Source organism: Anabrus simplex, chromosome 1, assembly GCF_040414725.1.
Source record: "Anabrus simplex isolate iqAnaSimp1 chromosome 1, ASM4041472v1, whole genome shotgun sequence".
Lineage (NCBI taxonomy): Eukaryota > Metazoa > Arthropoda > Insecta > Orthoptera > Tettigoniidae > Anabrus > Anabrus simplex.
Window position 1 is genome coordinate 1,423,073,595 of NC_090265.1, and position 15,511 is coordinate 1,423,089,105.

General features: G+C 37.3%; 1 protein-coding gene across 1 annotated transcript in view; it reads left to right on the top strand.

The window, feature by feature from the left end:
• The window catches only part of Alg13 (Alg13 UDP-N-acetylglucosaminyltransferase subunit), a 74,612-nt gene extending 65,444 nt beyond the window's left edge, over positions 1-9,168 (top strand). Inside the window, exon 2 of the mRNA XM_067137894.2 lies at positions 8,586-9,168. Coding sequence (XP_066993995.1) covers positions 8,586-9,014 — 429 coding nt within the window. The 3' untranslated portion in view covers positions 9,015-9,168. The remainder of the gene's footprint in view (positions 1-8,585) is intronic.
• Positions 9,169-15,511: the final 6,343 nt, after the last annotated feature.

A 15,511-nucleotide genomic window follows, 5' to 3' on the forward strand; every position in this document is an offset into this window, starting at 1 on the left:
GCAAAGAAGTCAGCTAAGGATAACATGATGGCAAGCATAATTGGTGGTCATACAAATTTTAGCGAAAAATGGAAGAGTATGTATAGTTACTTTAAGGCAGAAACAGGTTCAAAGAAGGACATTCCAGGAATCATTAATGAACAAGGGGAGTGTGTATGTGAGGATCTTCAAATGGCAAAAGTATCCAGTCAGCAGTATGTAAAGATTGTTGGTTACAAGTATAATGTGCAGATAGGGGATGTGAGTAACACTAAAGAAGTATTAAAATTTACCTATGATAACTATGACATTTACAGTAAGATACAAAGTTGAAAACTAGAAAAGCAGCTGGAATTGATAAGATTTCTGGGGATATACTAAAGGTAATGTTTTGGGATATAGTACCATATCTGAAATAGTTATTTGATTATTGTTTGTTTGAAGGAGCTATAACAAATGAATGGAGAGTTGCTATTGCAGCCCCTGTGTATAAAGGAAAGGGTGATAGGCATAAAGCTGAAAATTACAGGCCAGTCAGTTTGACATGCATTGTATGTAAGCTTTGGAAAAGCATTCTTTCTGATTATATTAGACATGTTTGCGAAATGAATAACTGGTTTGACAGAAGGCAGTTTGGGTTTAGGAAAGGTTATTCGACTGAAGCTCAGCTTGTAGGATTTCAGCACGATATAGTAGATATCCTGGATTCAGGAGGCCAAATGGACTGTATTGCGATTGACCTATCTAAGGCATTTGATAGAGTAGATCATGGAAGACTACTGACAAAAATGAGTGCAATTGGACTAGAAAAAAGAATGACTGAATGGGTGGCTATATTTCTAGAAAATAGAACTCAGAGAATTAGAGTAGGCGAAGCTTTATCTAACCCTGTAATAATTAAGATGTGAATTCCTCAAGGCAGTATTATTGGACCTTTATGTTTTCTTATATATATCAATGATATGTGTAAAGAAGTGGAATCAGAGATAAGGCTGTTTGCAGATGATGTTATTCTGTACAGAGTAATAAATTACAAGATTGTGAGCGGCTGCAGGGTGACCTCGATAGTGTTGTTAGATGGACGGTGGACTATGGTATGGTGATAAACGGGGTTAAAAGTCAGGTTGTGAGTTTCACAAATAAGAAAGGTCCTCTCAGTTTTTATTACTGCGTTGATGGGGTGAAAGTAACTTTTGGGGGTCATTGTAAGTACCTAGGTGTTAATATAAGAAAAGACCTTCATTGGGGTAATGACATAAATATGATTGTTAATAAAGGGTACAGATCTCTGCACATGGTTATGAGGGTATTTAGGGGTTGTAGTAAGGTTGTAAAGGAGAGGGCATATAAGTATCTGGTAAGACCCCAACTAGAGTATGGTTCCAGTGTATGGGACCCTCACCAAGATTACGGTACTCGAAAAGAAGCTCGATTTGTTCTGGGTGATTTCCGACAAAAGAGTAGCGTTACGAAAATGTTGCAAAGTTTGGGCTGGGAAGATATGGGAGAAAGGAGACGAGCTGCTCGATTAAATGATATGTTCCGAGCCGTCAGGGAAGAGACGGCGTGGGAGGACATCAGTAGACGAATAAGTTTGAGTGGTGTCTTTGAAAGTAGGAAAGATCACAATATGAAGATAAATTTGGAATTCAAGAGGACAAATTGGGGCCAATATTCGTTTATATGAAGGGGAGTTAGGGATTAGAATAACTTAGCAAGGGAAATGTTCAATAATTTTCCAATTTCTTTGCGATCATTCAAGAAAAGGCTAGGAAAACAACAGATAGAGAATCTGCCACCTGGGCGACTGCCCTAAATGCAGACCAGTAGTGATTGATTGATTGATTGATTGATTGATTGATTGATTGATTGATTGATTGATTGATTGATTGATTGATTGATTGATTGATTGATTGATTGATTGATTGATTGATTGATTGAAAATACGGTGGAAGACAATTCTCCTGAAGATATAGAAACCTATGAATTAACACTCGAATTTAGTGTAGACCACTCCAGTCATCTTCTATGCACTCGGCAAAGGAGTACCATGGCTTTACCGTCAACCATTTATAAAGATGTGGGAGCTGCCGGAATTCTTGACGTAATTAATAATATAAGGTAATACTTAACACCATACGCAAATTTTCTGTTTTTAACCTACACCAGGGCATATCTGAATGATAAGTTGATCTGGTACCATAGGTATGGTGTTCTGATACACTGGTAAATAATTTCTGCGCTTACTCTTCATATACTCAGTTGATTATATACGTATAAATTAATTACTGTTAAGAGGTGGTGGTGATTATTGTTTTAAGAGGAAGTCAACTGGGCAACCATCCTCAAAAAAGCACTAATCGGAGAGAAATGTGGAAGGGATACGTCACTTCAAAAAAATTAAGATATCGGACAAAGAAAGTCAGTGACTACGAAGGCACCATTATCTGTCGGCGATGACTTCAAATGGGTGTTAATCGAAGGACGCTCAATTTTTCAACATTTCATTCTTGATATTGATCTCCATATTGCCCCATGATTGTACTATTTGAAATACAATATATATATTCATTTGATCACATTCCATGCCTTTAGCAAAATATCAGCACTAACATGAACGTATTCACAGTAGCGGCGATTAGGGCGCATGGGGTTGGCAAACATTAAATTTTTATTCAATTTTAGCCGCCTGAAACTACGAGTTGCAGGAATTATTAAAAAAGCAATATGTACAAGCCCTGTTGTCTTATCAGCTAATTATTTCCTTTATTCACTACTATCAAAATTATTAGCGGAAATACGCGCGAAATATTGTTTGTCGCAGCTAACTGATTTGTATAGCGCCACAGCAAGTAGTGGAGACTTTGCATGATCTGTGAGGAAGGGTAGCAAGGGTATGTATTATTTTCCAAGGTCGTGGACACTGAGGTATGATTCACCCACATGCAGCGCGAGTTTGTCTTTCTGGCAGTTTCTTCAGTGTCTGTTAATTTCTTAGTGTGTACTCAAGTACTGAATGATGTTTATTTGCATAAACACGCCGTCCTTCAATGTATTGGTAATACATGTGTAATATTGTTCCTATGGTGAAGGTTTTATTGCGTAGTATTGAATCAAAATCTCGAAAAGCTATTATTACTGCACTTAAGTAGATTTACTGTCAAACTTTACCTCTCGAATTTCGCTCAGAGTGCATAAAAACTTACGCAGTCTAGCCTAAGCAAGCATGGAGTGCGGACGTGCTGGGTCGAGTTTGTCGGTAGAGCAGGAGTGGAGTGTGAACGGTGAGTGCAAGAGGGAAGTGGAGAGTGACGAGGAAGATGATTGATGTGGGAAAATATAGGGTAATTATTGGAAGATCGCAGGGGAGAAGAATGAAGGAAACAGCCAAAAGAGAGGGAGGTGAAGTAGAAGTCGAAATGAAGGGTGACTGGATGTTGGTGGCAGCGGTGTTTATGGTACTGCTACATATAGGGGGCGTTGAAGCAAACTCCGGGCCGATTTCCATTGGCAACATGAGCTGGGAAGATGTGGAAGTCATAAGGATGGTCTTAAAGGAGGTTGTGGAAGAAGTTTGCCCGTTTAAACAGATTTAACATATGATACAGGAACCAGTGAAGGAGTTCGAAAATGTGAGACAGTGGATCCAAAAAAACGGCCAAAACAATGATCAAAGTGTGGAACGACGAGAGAAAAATTGTGTTACTCAGAGAGAAAATAAGAAATATGGAAGAGGAGATGTTGAAGCTGAAGGCACAAATAGAACACAGTAGTCAGGAACGCAGGAAGAAATTCTTATTTATATATGGGGAGCCGGAAGGAAAGGGAGGGAACAAAGTTGGGACAATTTACAAAGTTGTGGACGTCATCCAGAACAAAATGAAAATTAATATCAGCGAAGTAGATGTAGATGATGCGGAAAGGATAGGTAAAATGCATGGTAACAGGCCTATAAAATAAAGTTGTTATCCACATTGATGGCTGAAATAGTGATAAGAAACGCGGGGAACCTACAGAGTGAAAAAAATTGGATTAAAAGAGACATGGGAAGAGAAGTGAACAAGAATTTAAAAATCCTAAAGAAACATTTAGTGAGGCCAGACTTCAAGGATTAAGAGCGCACATTAGGGGGCAGCAATTAGTGGTTACTAATGGCAGATGGGTCAGATTTTGGAATGTGACGAAATTACGGGCATTAGAGGAGGGACTGATGTAGGAAGCAGTGGAGAAGAGAGTGGAAGAAAGGCAGGTAATGGAAAGCAACACCAGAGAAGACGGGCATGGTGGCAAGGAAAGAACAAATGGAATCAGTAAACTGTGTGAGCTTAGTGTAGCATCGAGATCGGAGGAAAGGCAGGCAAGAGGAGCACGGAGGAACAGTGAGGTCATACAGACGTTTGTAGAAGGAATCAGTGAAGTGCTGGGGAAGAGAAGAAATGGCAAGTGAACACGCACATAGTGAAAATAATGGTTTGAGGGAAAAAGCAGAAGTGGAACTATGATTAAAGGGAGAAGCCTGAGTTTAAAGGAACTATGGGGTTTGAAAGGTAAAAGTGATGAAGGCATAATAACGAGAAGTAAAAAGTGAAGTAGTATTAGTAAGCTAGGTAATAATGAAAGGTGATTCGATCTGTAAATAATAAGATTGGAAGATGTTAAGAGTCAAATTTGGTAGGTGGTGAAGTGGGTGTGGTAAAGGCCTTAACAGGTGGTGTAGGTGGAGTATATTTAAGCATATCAGAATTAAGTGTGAACGTTATAGGCTTTAATAAAAGCAAAGTCATCTCCGTACAGGCCATGAAGGCCCTTGGAGGGGTGAAAGGTAAAGGCTTCCACTATCCGTAACCTCGCCACATGATGGGGTAGAGTGGTTAGCTCTACGCCCGGCCGCCTTTGCCCCCAGGAATTAACCTGGTACTCATTTTTAGTGTAGGCTGAGTGAACCCCAGGGCCATGTGCACGTCCAGAAGTGGAAATTTCATTTCTTAAATTTTACGACTTCCTGACGGGGATTCGCACCCACGTCCTTTCGGACGCCTTTACCGCCTCGGCCAGGCAGCCCCTATAGGCTTTAATAGTTAAGGATATCAGAAATATAAGTGAATGTAAGAGTGATTATGAGTAAGAGGTTGAATTGGTGGTGTGTTAGAGTGCTTAATTATTATTATGAAGGTTGGCAGATAGGTGGTTGGAGTTTGGGCTAAGAGTGATTAGAGTTACTGTTAAGCTAAGTTTTGTAAGTGATGGAGTGTGTTTGTGAATTGCATAAGAGGCAGCAAGCTAATGGTGGAATTGTATTGTTATTTGTAAGGGGTTGATTTGGTGGTATGTGAGAGTGATTAGAGTTATTGTTAAGAAGTTAAATATGGTAAGTGTGTTTGCTAATTGTGTAAGAGGAATTAAATTAATGGTGGAAATGTATTGTTATCTGTAAGAGGTACTTTTTGTGATAAGAGTAATTAATTATTGAGGTTGGTGATACAATAAAGGGTACTGTAAGGTGGTTTGAGGTTGGTCTTCGAGAGATTAGAGTTACTGTTAAGAAGCTGAATTAGGTGGGTGGTGGAGTGTGTTAATTAATTGTATTTGAGCTAAGAGTGAGTAAGTCATTTCATTTGTAATTTAATGTGTAGTTTGGATTGGTATAAATGGAGTATAGGTAAGTATATCAGAAATATAAGTGAAGGTAAGTGTGATTGTGGTTAAGAGGTTGAATTGGTGGTGTCTAAGAGTGATTAATGATTATAATGAATGTTGGCTGAAAGGTGGTTGGAGTTTGGGGTAAGAGTGATTAGAGTTACTGTTAAGAAGCTGAATTTGGTAAATGGTGAAGTGTGTTTGTGAATCGTATGGGGCAGCAAGTTAATGGTGGAATTGTATTGTATTGTAAGGGGCTGATTTGGTGGTATGTGAGAGTGATTAATTATTGAGTTTGGTGATATAATGAAGTGTGGATGTAAGGTGGTTGGAATTTGGTCTGTAAGTGATTAGAGGTACTGTTAAGAAGCTAAATTAGGTAGGTGGTGGAGTGTGTTTGTTAATTGTATTTGAGAAAAGAGTGGGTAAGTTATTTAATGTGGAGTTTGGATTATTGCGGCTTGAAAGTTTTTCCGCTTTGCTAAGAGTGATAAATTTATTTAAATGGTAAGAAGTTTGGGATGAGGTCATAGGGAATAACGAGAGGTAACTTGAAAATAGAACAGTGCACAAGAAGGAATCGGTAAAAAAACAGATCGTGAGTGAATATGTAGGAGTGGAATGTATTATGACTTGCTGTGTTAGCCAGGAGAGGAAACGTAGGGCATTGCTCTTCATATGGGTGGCCATGTGCCAGGTTGCCGTCGTGCCGTTTAATTTATTTTAAATTATTCTTGTTTTAAGTCGTTTTGCTTTTTCTGTTCATACAGTTGCCGTGCGTATGATTTTGTTTCGTTTTGCCGATGCTTTGATTATGTATTATTGTGACGTATTACCATGGCGTTCAGATCTCCAATAGGGGTTGGCCAGGGACCATTTTGCCGTGGTGAAGATCATTCGCTCTTTTTTTTCTATTTTGTTTGATTGCTTATTGTATATAATTTTATTTTATTTAATCTAACTTTCTGTTAATGTAATTACTGTGTTTCCTTGTTGTTTGTGTATTTGTTCAGTAGGTGGAGTTGAAGAGCTTGTTTATGTATGTACAACACACAGGGGCTATTAAGGGAGGAAACTCTGTATAGACTCATTAAGTAAATAAATCAATTAATAAATAAATACAAAACTTATCATTTTGTGGTTATTTTCGATGTATGTAACTCGCCCTCTCCCCTACTATATCGCACAAACCCGGCTACTTTTTATTTTCTGTACATTTTTGCTCCCCTCACCCCCACTTCTAATGACCAAAAACCGCTATTGCGTATTCAAGCTTTTTATGTTTTCCAGTCGTGAATTTTCCAGCGTTTCGCTTCAGTGTAAGTCGGGTTCTTCACTTACATTCCACTCGTCAAGGCACTGACGGCTAGTGCACTGTTAAGACACCACTACAGACCTCCTTTGAAGTACATGCCAAGGAAAATATCTACGGTATCTCCATTGGCTATACAATGTTTGACTTCTGTATCAAAATATATCCCAGAAAAGAACCATAAACTCGCTGTTTATATTACTCTGTATTACATAGATATTTTATATGAAGTATTATATTATTAAAATATTCGAAATAGTGAACTAAAATTACAAAACTAAAATCCTCGATCTGTCTGTCTGTCTGTCTGTCTGTCTGTCTGTCTGTCTGTCTGTCTGTCTGTCTGTCTGTCTGTCTGTCTGTCTGTCTGTCTGTCTGTCTGTCTGTCTGTCTGTCTGTCTGTCTGTCTGCGATGACTAAACTCAAGAACCATTGGATGGATATTGGTGCGGCATCCACCATTCCATTAAGCATTTATCGCGAAAGGTTTACGTATAGAAACAATTATGATCATCGGTAGCCGAGTAGAAACTATTTCAGTGAAGCAAGTCGACGAAGAAACAGCCGTTCATGTGGTTATTTTAGCTTATGCTGCATAAACCATTAAAATACATCTATATTATGAGGGTAAGAATTGTTCAGCACAAAAAGTTCTACAAAAATGGTCGAACAGCATATATCTATCTTGACACATAGCCCACTGAAGTGGTTTTATGTTACAGATGTGGTCATCATCAATCAATCATCATCAATCACTACTGATCTGCATTTAGGGCAGTCGCCCAGGTGGCAGATTCCCTGTCTGTTGTTTTCCTAGCCTTTTTTAAATGATCGCAAAGAAATTGGAAAATTATTGAACATCTCAGTTGGTAAGTTATTACAATTTAAATGTAACACGCCGAAGAATAAACAGTCGCCCAAGAGCCTGTTTAGATGCATCTATACTATGAGTATAAGAATTGTTCAGCAAAGGAAGTTCTATTTAAAAAAGAAGCGTGACTGCATAGCCTATAATTTACAGTTCAGTTTGCAGTAAAAAACGTCAAATTTAAAACAACCTTTTAAATCCTTATCAAAATAAAGTGTTTACTCCCCTCAAGTAACTGATGTAGATTAAAATGTAATTTACAGCCTGTTATTTTCATGTTTACTTTCAGAGATATCGTCGTTTCCATTCTTTCACGCAGTCTCCATTCTGAAGTATGGAAATGTAAAAACCCGGGTTCGGAGGGACCGAGTACATTACGACTCACTGCGCGACCTATCAACGATTTCGGCCAGCATACGTTGAACATGTTACGATACAATAATTAATAGTTTTCCAGTGATTTTTCGTTATCTATATAATGTCTATGATAACCCATCATGCCGAGACGGAAAGTGAATATAGTTCATAGTACATTCCATTCGAAAAATGCGTTTATCACGTAACAATGGAACTGACCAACAAACGGATTCCCGATTGTCACAGAAGAGAGAACGACTTACACAGAGACAAAGGAGTCATTCTTCTCCAAATTCACTATTCATTATTCATTAATTCATTGTTAAAAAGAAATGAATTGTACGCATGATATTTTCATGAAGTTTATTTTGAAACTTTTTCCTACCTTATTGCATGACGAAGATATATGGTAATGTATTCTTTCTCTTGCAGGTTCTACGGGATAAAGGCTATTCTAAACTGAATCTTCAGATCGGGAATGGGAAATTTGAACCAGAAAGGGGAATCGTTGAAGGCATTCATGTGGATTATTTTCGGTTCAAGGATTCCATAAAGGATGACATCGAAAATGCCGATCTTGTTATTAGTCACGCCGGTGCTGGAAGTTGTTTAGAAGTTTTGTATGCCAAGAAGCCCTTGGTTGTTGTTGTAAATGAATTACTTATGGATAACCATCAACTAGAACTAGCCCAACAACTAGCCACAGATGGTCATTTAATCTATTGCACCTGTAACGAACTTCAGAAAACTTTAAAATACCTTAACCCACACAGCTTACAGCCTTTTGCTAAATGTAAATCAGATAGATTTGTATATTTCTTGGATAGTATATATGGATACAATGAACGAATCTATTCATAATATTTCCTGTAGTAATCACAATTTACTCCCATGTGACCAAGATGTAACAAACATACTACGAAGCTTGTTATGATTAGTACTAACTGTGTTATCATTGTGGTCTATTTGTAAATGGTGGTCTTAATTCAGGGATTGAATAAAGCATTTCTAGTTATTTTGATATATAATTTAAATTCACGCCTTTCTGTATGAAAATATGTTCAGTAGTCCGTTGTTCCCGCTCCTCTTTTAATGTGTGTTCCTTTTTTCACTTTTCCTCTATCATTATAGAGACCTTGGCCTCTATTCGCGGCACTAGCTAGGCCCCTACATGTTCTCACTACAGAATATGTTGGAAAATCGGTCTTCGTTTTAATTCTTATGAAAACTTATTACACTTGAATTGAAATGTATTGATATTTAACATCTCTTTCCGTACTGTATGTTTAATTACATTTACACCTCTTATGACGCTACATTTCCTCGCGAATCTTGAATGATAATACAACTAGTGACGTCGTAAAATCCTCCAGATATTCCGTTATAATTTTAATCTTAAAAATTATACATTTCCATCATGAAATTTCTTCACCTTTTAAACTTCAATTCCAAGCAATATATAGTTTGCATGCCTGGATTCAAAATCGTAGCGACTACATCAGTTAATAATATAGCAGTAAGTCACATGTCTTCTAACGCTTGTTTGAACCTGTGACCTGGGAATTTTCATGAAATATATATGTTGCACAGACTATTTATTTATTCAGCACACTACAGGACTCATTGTCCCAATTACAGTGGCTTATTACAATGTATGAAACAAATAAAATGAACAGGCATGCTTAAAGGAGTAGAGTATACAACATATCAAAATCTGAATATTAGTAATAATAATATCAGCTCCCGCCAGTGGTGTTAACCGCTAGTGTGAGAGGATATGCTAAGAATGGCAATCAGGAATCAGGAGACTACTCCTGATTCTAAAAAATGGGATCGAAATCTGAATAATAATAATAATAAAAATAATAATAATAGCTCCCGCCAGTGGTGTTAACCGCTGGTGTGAGAGGATATGTTAAGAATGACAATCATGAATCAGTAGGCTACTCCTGATTCTGAAAGAATGGGATCGAAATCTGAATAATAATAATAATAATAATAATAATAATAATAATAATAATAGCTCCCGCCAGTGGTGTTAACCGCCGGTGTGAGAGGGTATGTGAATGGCAATCATGAATCAGGAGGCTACTCCTGATTCTTCAAGAATTGGCAAACGAAAGGTGTAATAAGTGGCACAGCATTATGCAGACTAATGGCTGTGCTTACTCATCTGTTTAGTGCGCGGAGCCAATCGACCTAGTATTTTAGTGTTGTGCCCGTTTACATCTCGTAGACAGCTTTCAAAATGGCGCCGAAGGAAGGTATGGCCCATCCGATCTATGAGATACAAGGAATATATATGTAGTGCGATATAGAAGGCCATGCATGTCTGGGAACGGACAAATATTGAAGGCACTACGGGACAGTAGAGAGTCAAGTGAATTGTTTTACAAAAAAATAGAATCGTAGGGATTGTTAAAAAACTTCGCTTAAAAATTTGCCTCGCAAGAGTCAAGACGTAACCGGTAAACGAGCTATATATTGAAAGAAGATACAAGAATTTAGAGGAGATTCTGGAAGAAAAGGGATCGTCGTTGTAAAACAAATAATATAATTCACCGGCCGACGAACCAGAGTTAATTAGAATATTAAAATAATAAGCAAGATACGGTGATATACGCATAGAAGGATCCCGAGAGCAATCGCGTCGCATTCTGTGAGGAGGGACCAATTGAAACCCAAGAGAAATACTTTCATACGGCAAGAAGACTACCTTGGTCTAATTCAAGAAAGAAGAATAAATTTTCGAGATTTTCCCAGAAAGAGCCGATACGGAGAACTTAATCCCGACGAGATCAAAGTTATATCTCAGAGAACAAGAAAAAGGAATAACAACTGGAGAATTATTATTGTCAGTTGGATCATATCATGACAATTTTCTGCTCCGAAATGTATATTTTTGTTATCAGCAGAAGTAATATGTGTGCCTGCTAAGCATGCATGAAGGACCAAACTGGGGAGCGGTTCATCCTAACCAGATGACCAACCCATAATGAGGAAGGCAACGGCCAACCAGATGACAACCCACAATTAGGAAGGCAACGACCAACCAGATGACCAACCCATAATGAGGAAGGCAACGGCCAACCAGATGACCAGCCCATGATGAGGAAGGCAACGGCCAACCAGATGACCAACCCATGATGAGGAAGGCAACGGGCAACCAGATGATCAACCCATGATGAGGAAAGCAACGGCCAACCAGATGACTAACCCACATCCTGACCGCAGAGCTAACGACATCCGAGTGGAGACGGAACAGCTGGACCAAATGTAACGACAAGCGAGCTAAGTCTTTACATTTTTAATTACGTAGATTTTGATTTGCGTATACATTTACTTGTGGAATGTGCTGATAAGTTGTTGATAAAAATCAATTAATTAAGAGTGCAAATGAATAATGGAAGTGAAGTGTGAGATATTTAAGTCTATAATAATACGATCGAGCAGTGTAGAATAAGATTCTAGTACATTACATATACGCCACCGCATTTTTTGGTCAGAATAACTAATGAGTTACGAGAATTTGAAGGAAGTGTCTTTTATAACATCTGATAGCAATGATTTGACACATTGTGGAATTTTGATAAATCTTGTATTGGTTATACTAAATCTTTACGTCATGTTTGGTCCGCGCGTCTGAGATGAATGTGTAGAATTACGTACTCTTTGCTCCGCAACATAAGAGTATGGAACTCAGTTTGGGGTTATGATATATAACGTTATTGAGGTGTGTTTATAAGAAAGGCAATTGTGACATATTTGGCATGTAATCGCGACACGTTGTAGTGGAGGTTATGATAATGAAGTTGTTAGTTGAATGTTGAAATCATGTTTCAGTATTGGTAACTCGGCGAAATAAGTCAATGTATAATGAAATGCGGATGTTTATTTATGTGTTACGGAGAGGACAAGGATTGCCTGCATCTAAGGAAATGCCATGTCACATTTATAAGAGGTAAGGATTTGTGTGAAATGATACATGTACGTGAAACTGAGCATACCACGGGAATGACCTAAACTAAGGTATGAGTGGTATACATTGAAGTAGAATTGAGATTTTGATGGGATTATATGACAATAGTAGATGCTGTATTTCAAGTACGAGAATATTATGATATATTTTATAACGGTGTTCATGGCCAAATGCAAATATGATATTTATAAATGCGGTAATATATTTTCGAGCATAAATGCGTAGTATTTACATTCTGACTGCCCAAATGAATTGAGTAACTTGCGAAGATGAGAAATGTTATGGAATATGACAAAGGGAGAGCACATAGAGCCTGAAATACATGTGTATGTGAATCAAAAATTATGTGGAAAGCTAGATAGATAACTTATTTATTCTGACATAGAGTTTATTTGAATTTACATTCTTTAAGAGAATAATGGATAGGGAAATGATAGGCTAGGAGCCAGATTTAACAGGCATTAGGGAAATATGCCTTACCCCGTAAGTCGTTACCGAAGCGCATCATAGAAGAAAGACCAAATTAAATGAGTTCAGGTTTATGTTCAAACTTAGGTTCAGATTTATGAGCAGATTTATATTCATATTCAAACTCAGATCTATTTGTTTATCCTACGTTTTATTCTGTTAAACTATACATTTTATTCAGATCTAATTAGCCTGATCTTGATAATAATGAGCAATCTAAACATCATAACGATATTTGCGTCAACTTAATGACTTGTTTTCAATGAAGACTGTGGATATCCAGTGATCAATTGTTAATAGTGATATTCATTTTTTACTTCATTTCGGAATTGGTGTAAATAGCTTAACATTGCATTTATTTTTCTTTTCTACGAGCCACCGGTGACTCTGAATTATTATCTGTATATAGTAACAACGCGAATACTACCCTAAATCACATTACTTTTTCCTAGGGCAATCTTTTATTCAAATAAATATTATTATTGTGTTTTCTAGAATTTGTGTGTGATGAATTCTTTCCCTTTTACGTAGTTGATAAGCTAGTTGGTAAGCCAAGAAAGTAATTGACTGAGTTGATGCCTGATTTGAATTTATCAAGGACTGACATCGTTGGTACTTTAGTCAGGTGAATTAATTATTTGGTATTACATCCTCGGTGAACCGGCATTCTCTTCGAACTCACGTTAAGCGACCTAATGTAAAATCTTCAGATTTTACTTGAGAAATGGATACCCTGAGAAGAAATTGAGCCGCTGGGAAATTATCTGCCTACCCTTTTACTACATGGGGGCACAGTGTATTACTGTCGTTTAGCCCCGTTAGCACGTCTCTTATGCTGAGTGCCCTAGACCCTTTTTCTTTCTGCTGACTCTGGTCTACCTGCTAACTATTTAGACACGATTTGTTTGTTCACTTATATCATCACTATTTACAACTACGCAATCTTCTAGATACACTTTCTTTTCACACAGATATCTCACGGCACTAAGATATTGGTTTAAATTGTTTTCACTGTTCCACTCTTTAATTAACCAAGCAATAGCTCTTGGAATATCCTTATGCTTGCAACACGCTATTTGTTTCTCATTTAAAAATGTCTTCCTCAAAACTTCCGTTTTCTCACATTCCCCAATCAGATGTAGATTTTCACATAGAAAGCATACCGAGTTGTCTTTTCTGTTGATCCAGCACTTATTCTTATGCAGCCCAATTATCCACCAAATCAACCCCCCTTTCCGTCTATTATTTCCAAATTTTTTAATTAATCTTAGAGACTTGGCGTACATTGTAGAATAATATCAGAGAAGCTCTCTTGCCGCATTCCTCTAACAACCCTTGCGTTTTGATTTTCTTCATTCTGGCTATCATCGCTCTCTGCCCCCTGCTGCATTTACCCTTCCATGTCTCCGTCCAGATATAACTTACCCCTGCCCTCTCCACATAAGTTTTAATTAACATCAACCAACTCTCTGTGTACATACTTTTTCCTGTTGCTTAAAGGCCGCCTGAACCACTGCGCCACCCTGTCCTCTCTTCAGTCTCATCAGATAGATTAGAACACTCCGAGCACAGTCCACTTCCATGTATTCTCCACTTAGTAATGCCACCCCCACGTTCGCGCTGCATTGAGAGATTTTCATACATATTTTACTAAACGTATTGCACCGCTCCCGCGTCCAGGTGGGGATACATGAGTTCCAGACTAGCTCTTAATAACGATTCCATCTACCTAATATTGCTGGGTTGTGAGTTCCGCGTGAGAAAGTACACCGATGGCCTATGGTAAATCTCAACCTACGTAGAAGGACGTCTCCAACACGCTATCAGTCGGATACCATACTCGCATGTTGCCGAAATTTATCACAAAAATCCAGGTTATTACGGCATTTTAAGAAATTCGTGCATGTTATCATCGAAATCGCAATCAGAAATAGAGTCATTATAGCCTTATATCTAGCTCTTATTCTAAGTAGGCATTAAAATAATTTTTATATTTTCACTACTCAGCTTTTATTGATAAATTAGTCTAAGTATGATTTGAAAATCACGTAGAGTATCGTGAGAAATTATCTTATACAATGTAGCTGGTTTCATACGCAGTCAGCATCTCTAATTGCCGTAATTATGTTGCATTGAAAGAAAACAGGTTTGGAAAACCTTTAACAAATAAATGGAAATCAGGCCTCATTCATCGATACGCTAATCCTGGCCTGTCGAAAAATTATATTGTAATTACGTAATATCCGTGAAAATTAAATGAAAAGGAAAAATTAAATTATACATAATTAAGTGAAAAATCATTCAATATAGTTGTAACAATCAGATGCATCCAATTGGTTTAAGTGAAAACAAAACTATACTCCCTACTATATACAATATTTCAAATCGTGGTTTCAATTAATAATGTGAAAACGCATTGAAGATAGCCAATAATTAATCAATTAATTAATTAAGATCTGGAATCTTTCCTTATTGAGCTGGATTGCTCCTCAAAATTACGAAAAATTCTATCATTTGAACTTAAATTCACATGTGACTAGAGAAATGCATATCACTTGGCTGAAAACTTCACATCAATGTCCATGCACAGTAGAAAAATCGTGTGAGAAAATAATGTTTGTTCTTTAAGGGTTTCCACTAGTTTAAGTTTGCAAATTTTCATAATGTTTCATATTTCATGTTGACTGATCTCCATATAAGCAAATTCAAGTCCACTTTAAGTCGTAAGTAAATCTCAAATTAATTCTATCGCAAGGCTTATGTGGCTAAATCATTCAATTATTATTTTAATTCATGGTTGAAATTCAATTAAAGTGCGTATCTGGCTGAATATAGGATTGTCAAGTGTATTTAACTAACTTTCCAACAAATATTACCATAAGCGGAAAAATTAACACATTAGAAGACTCTA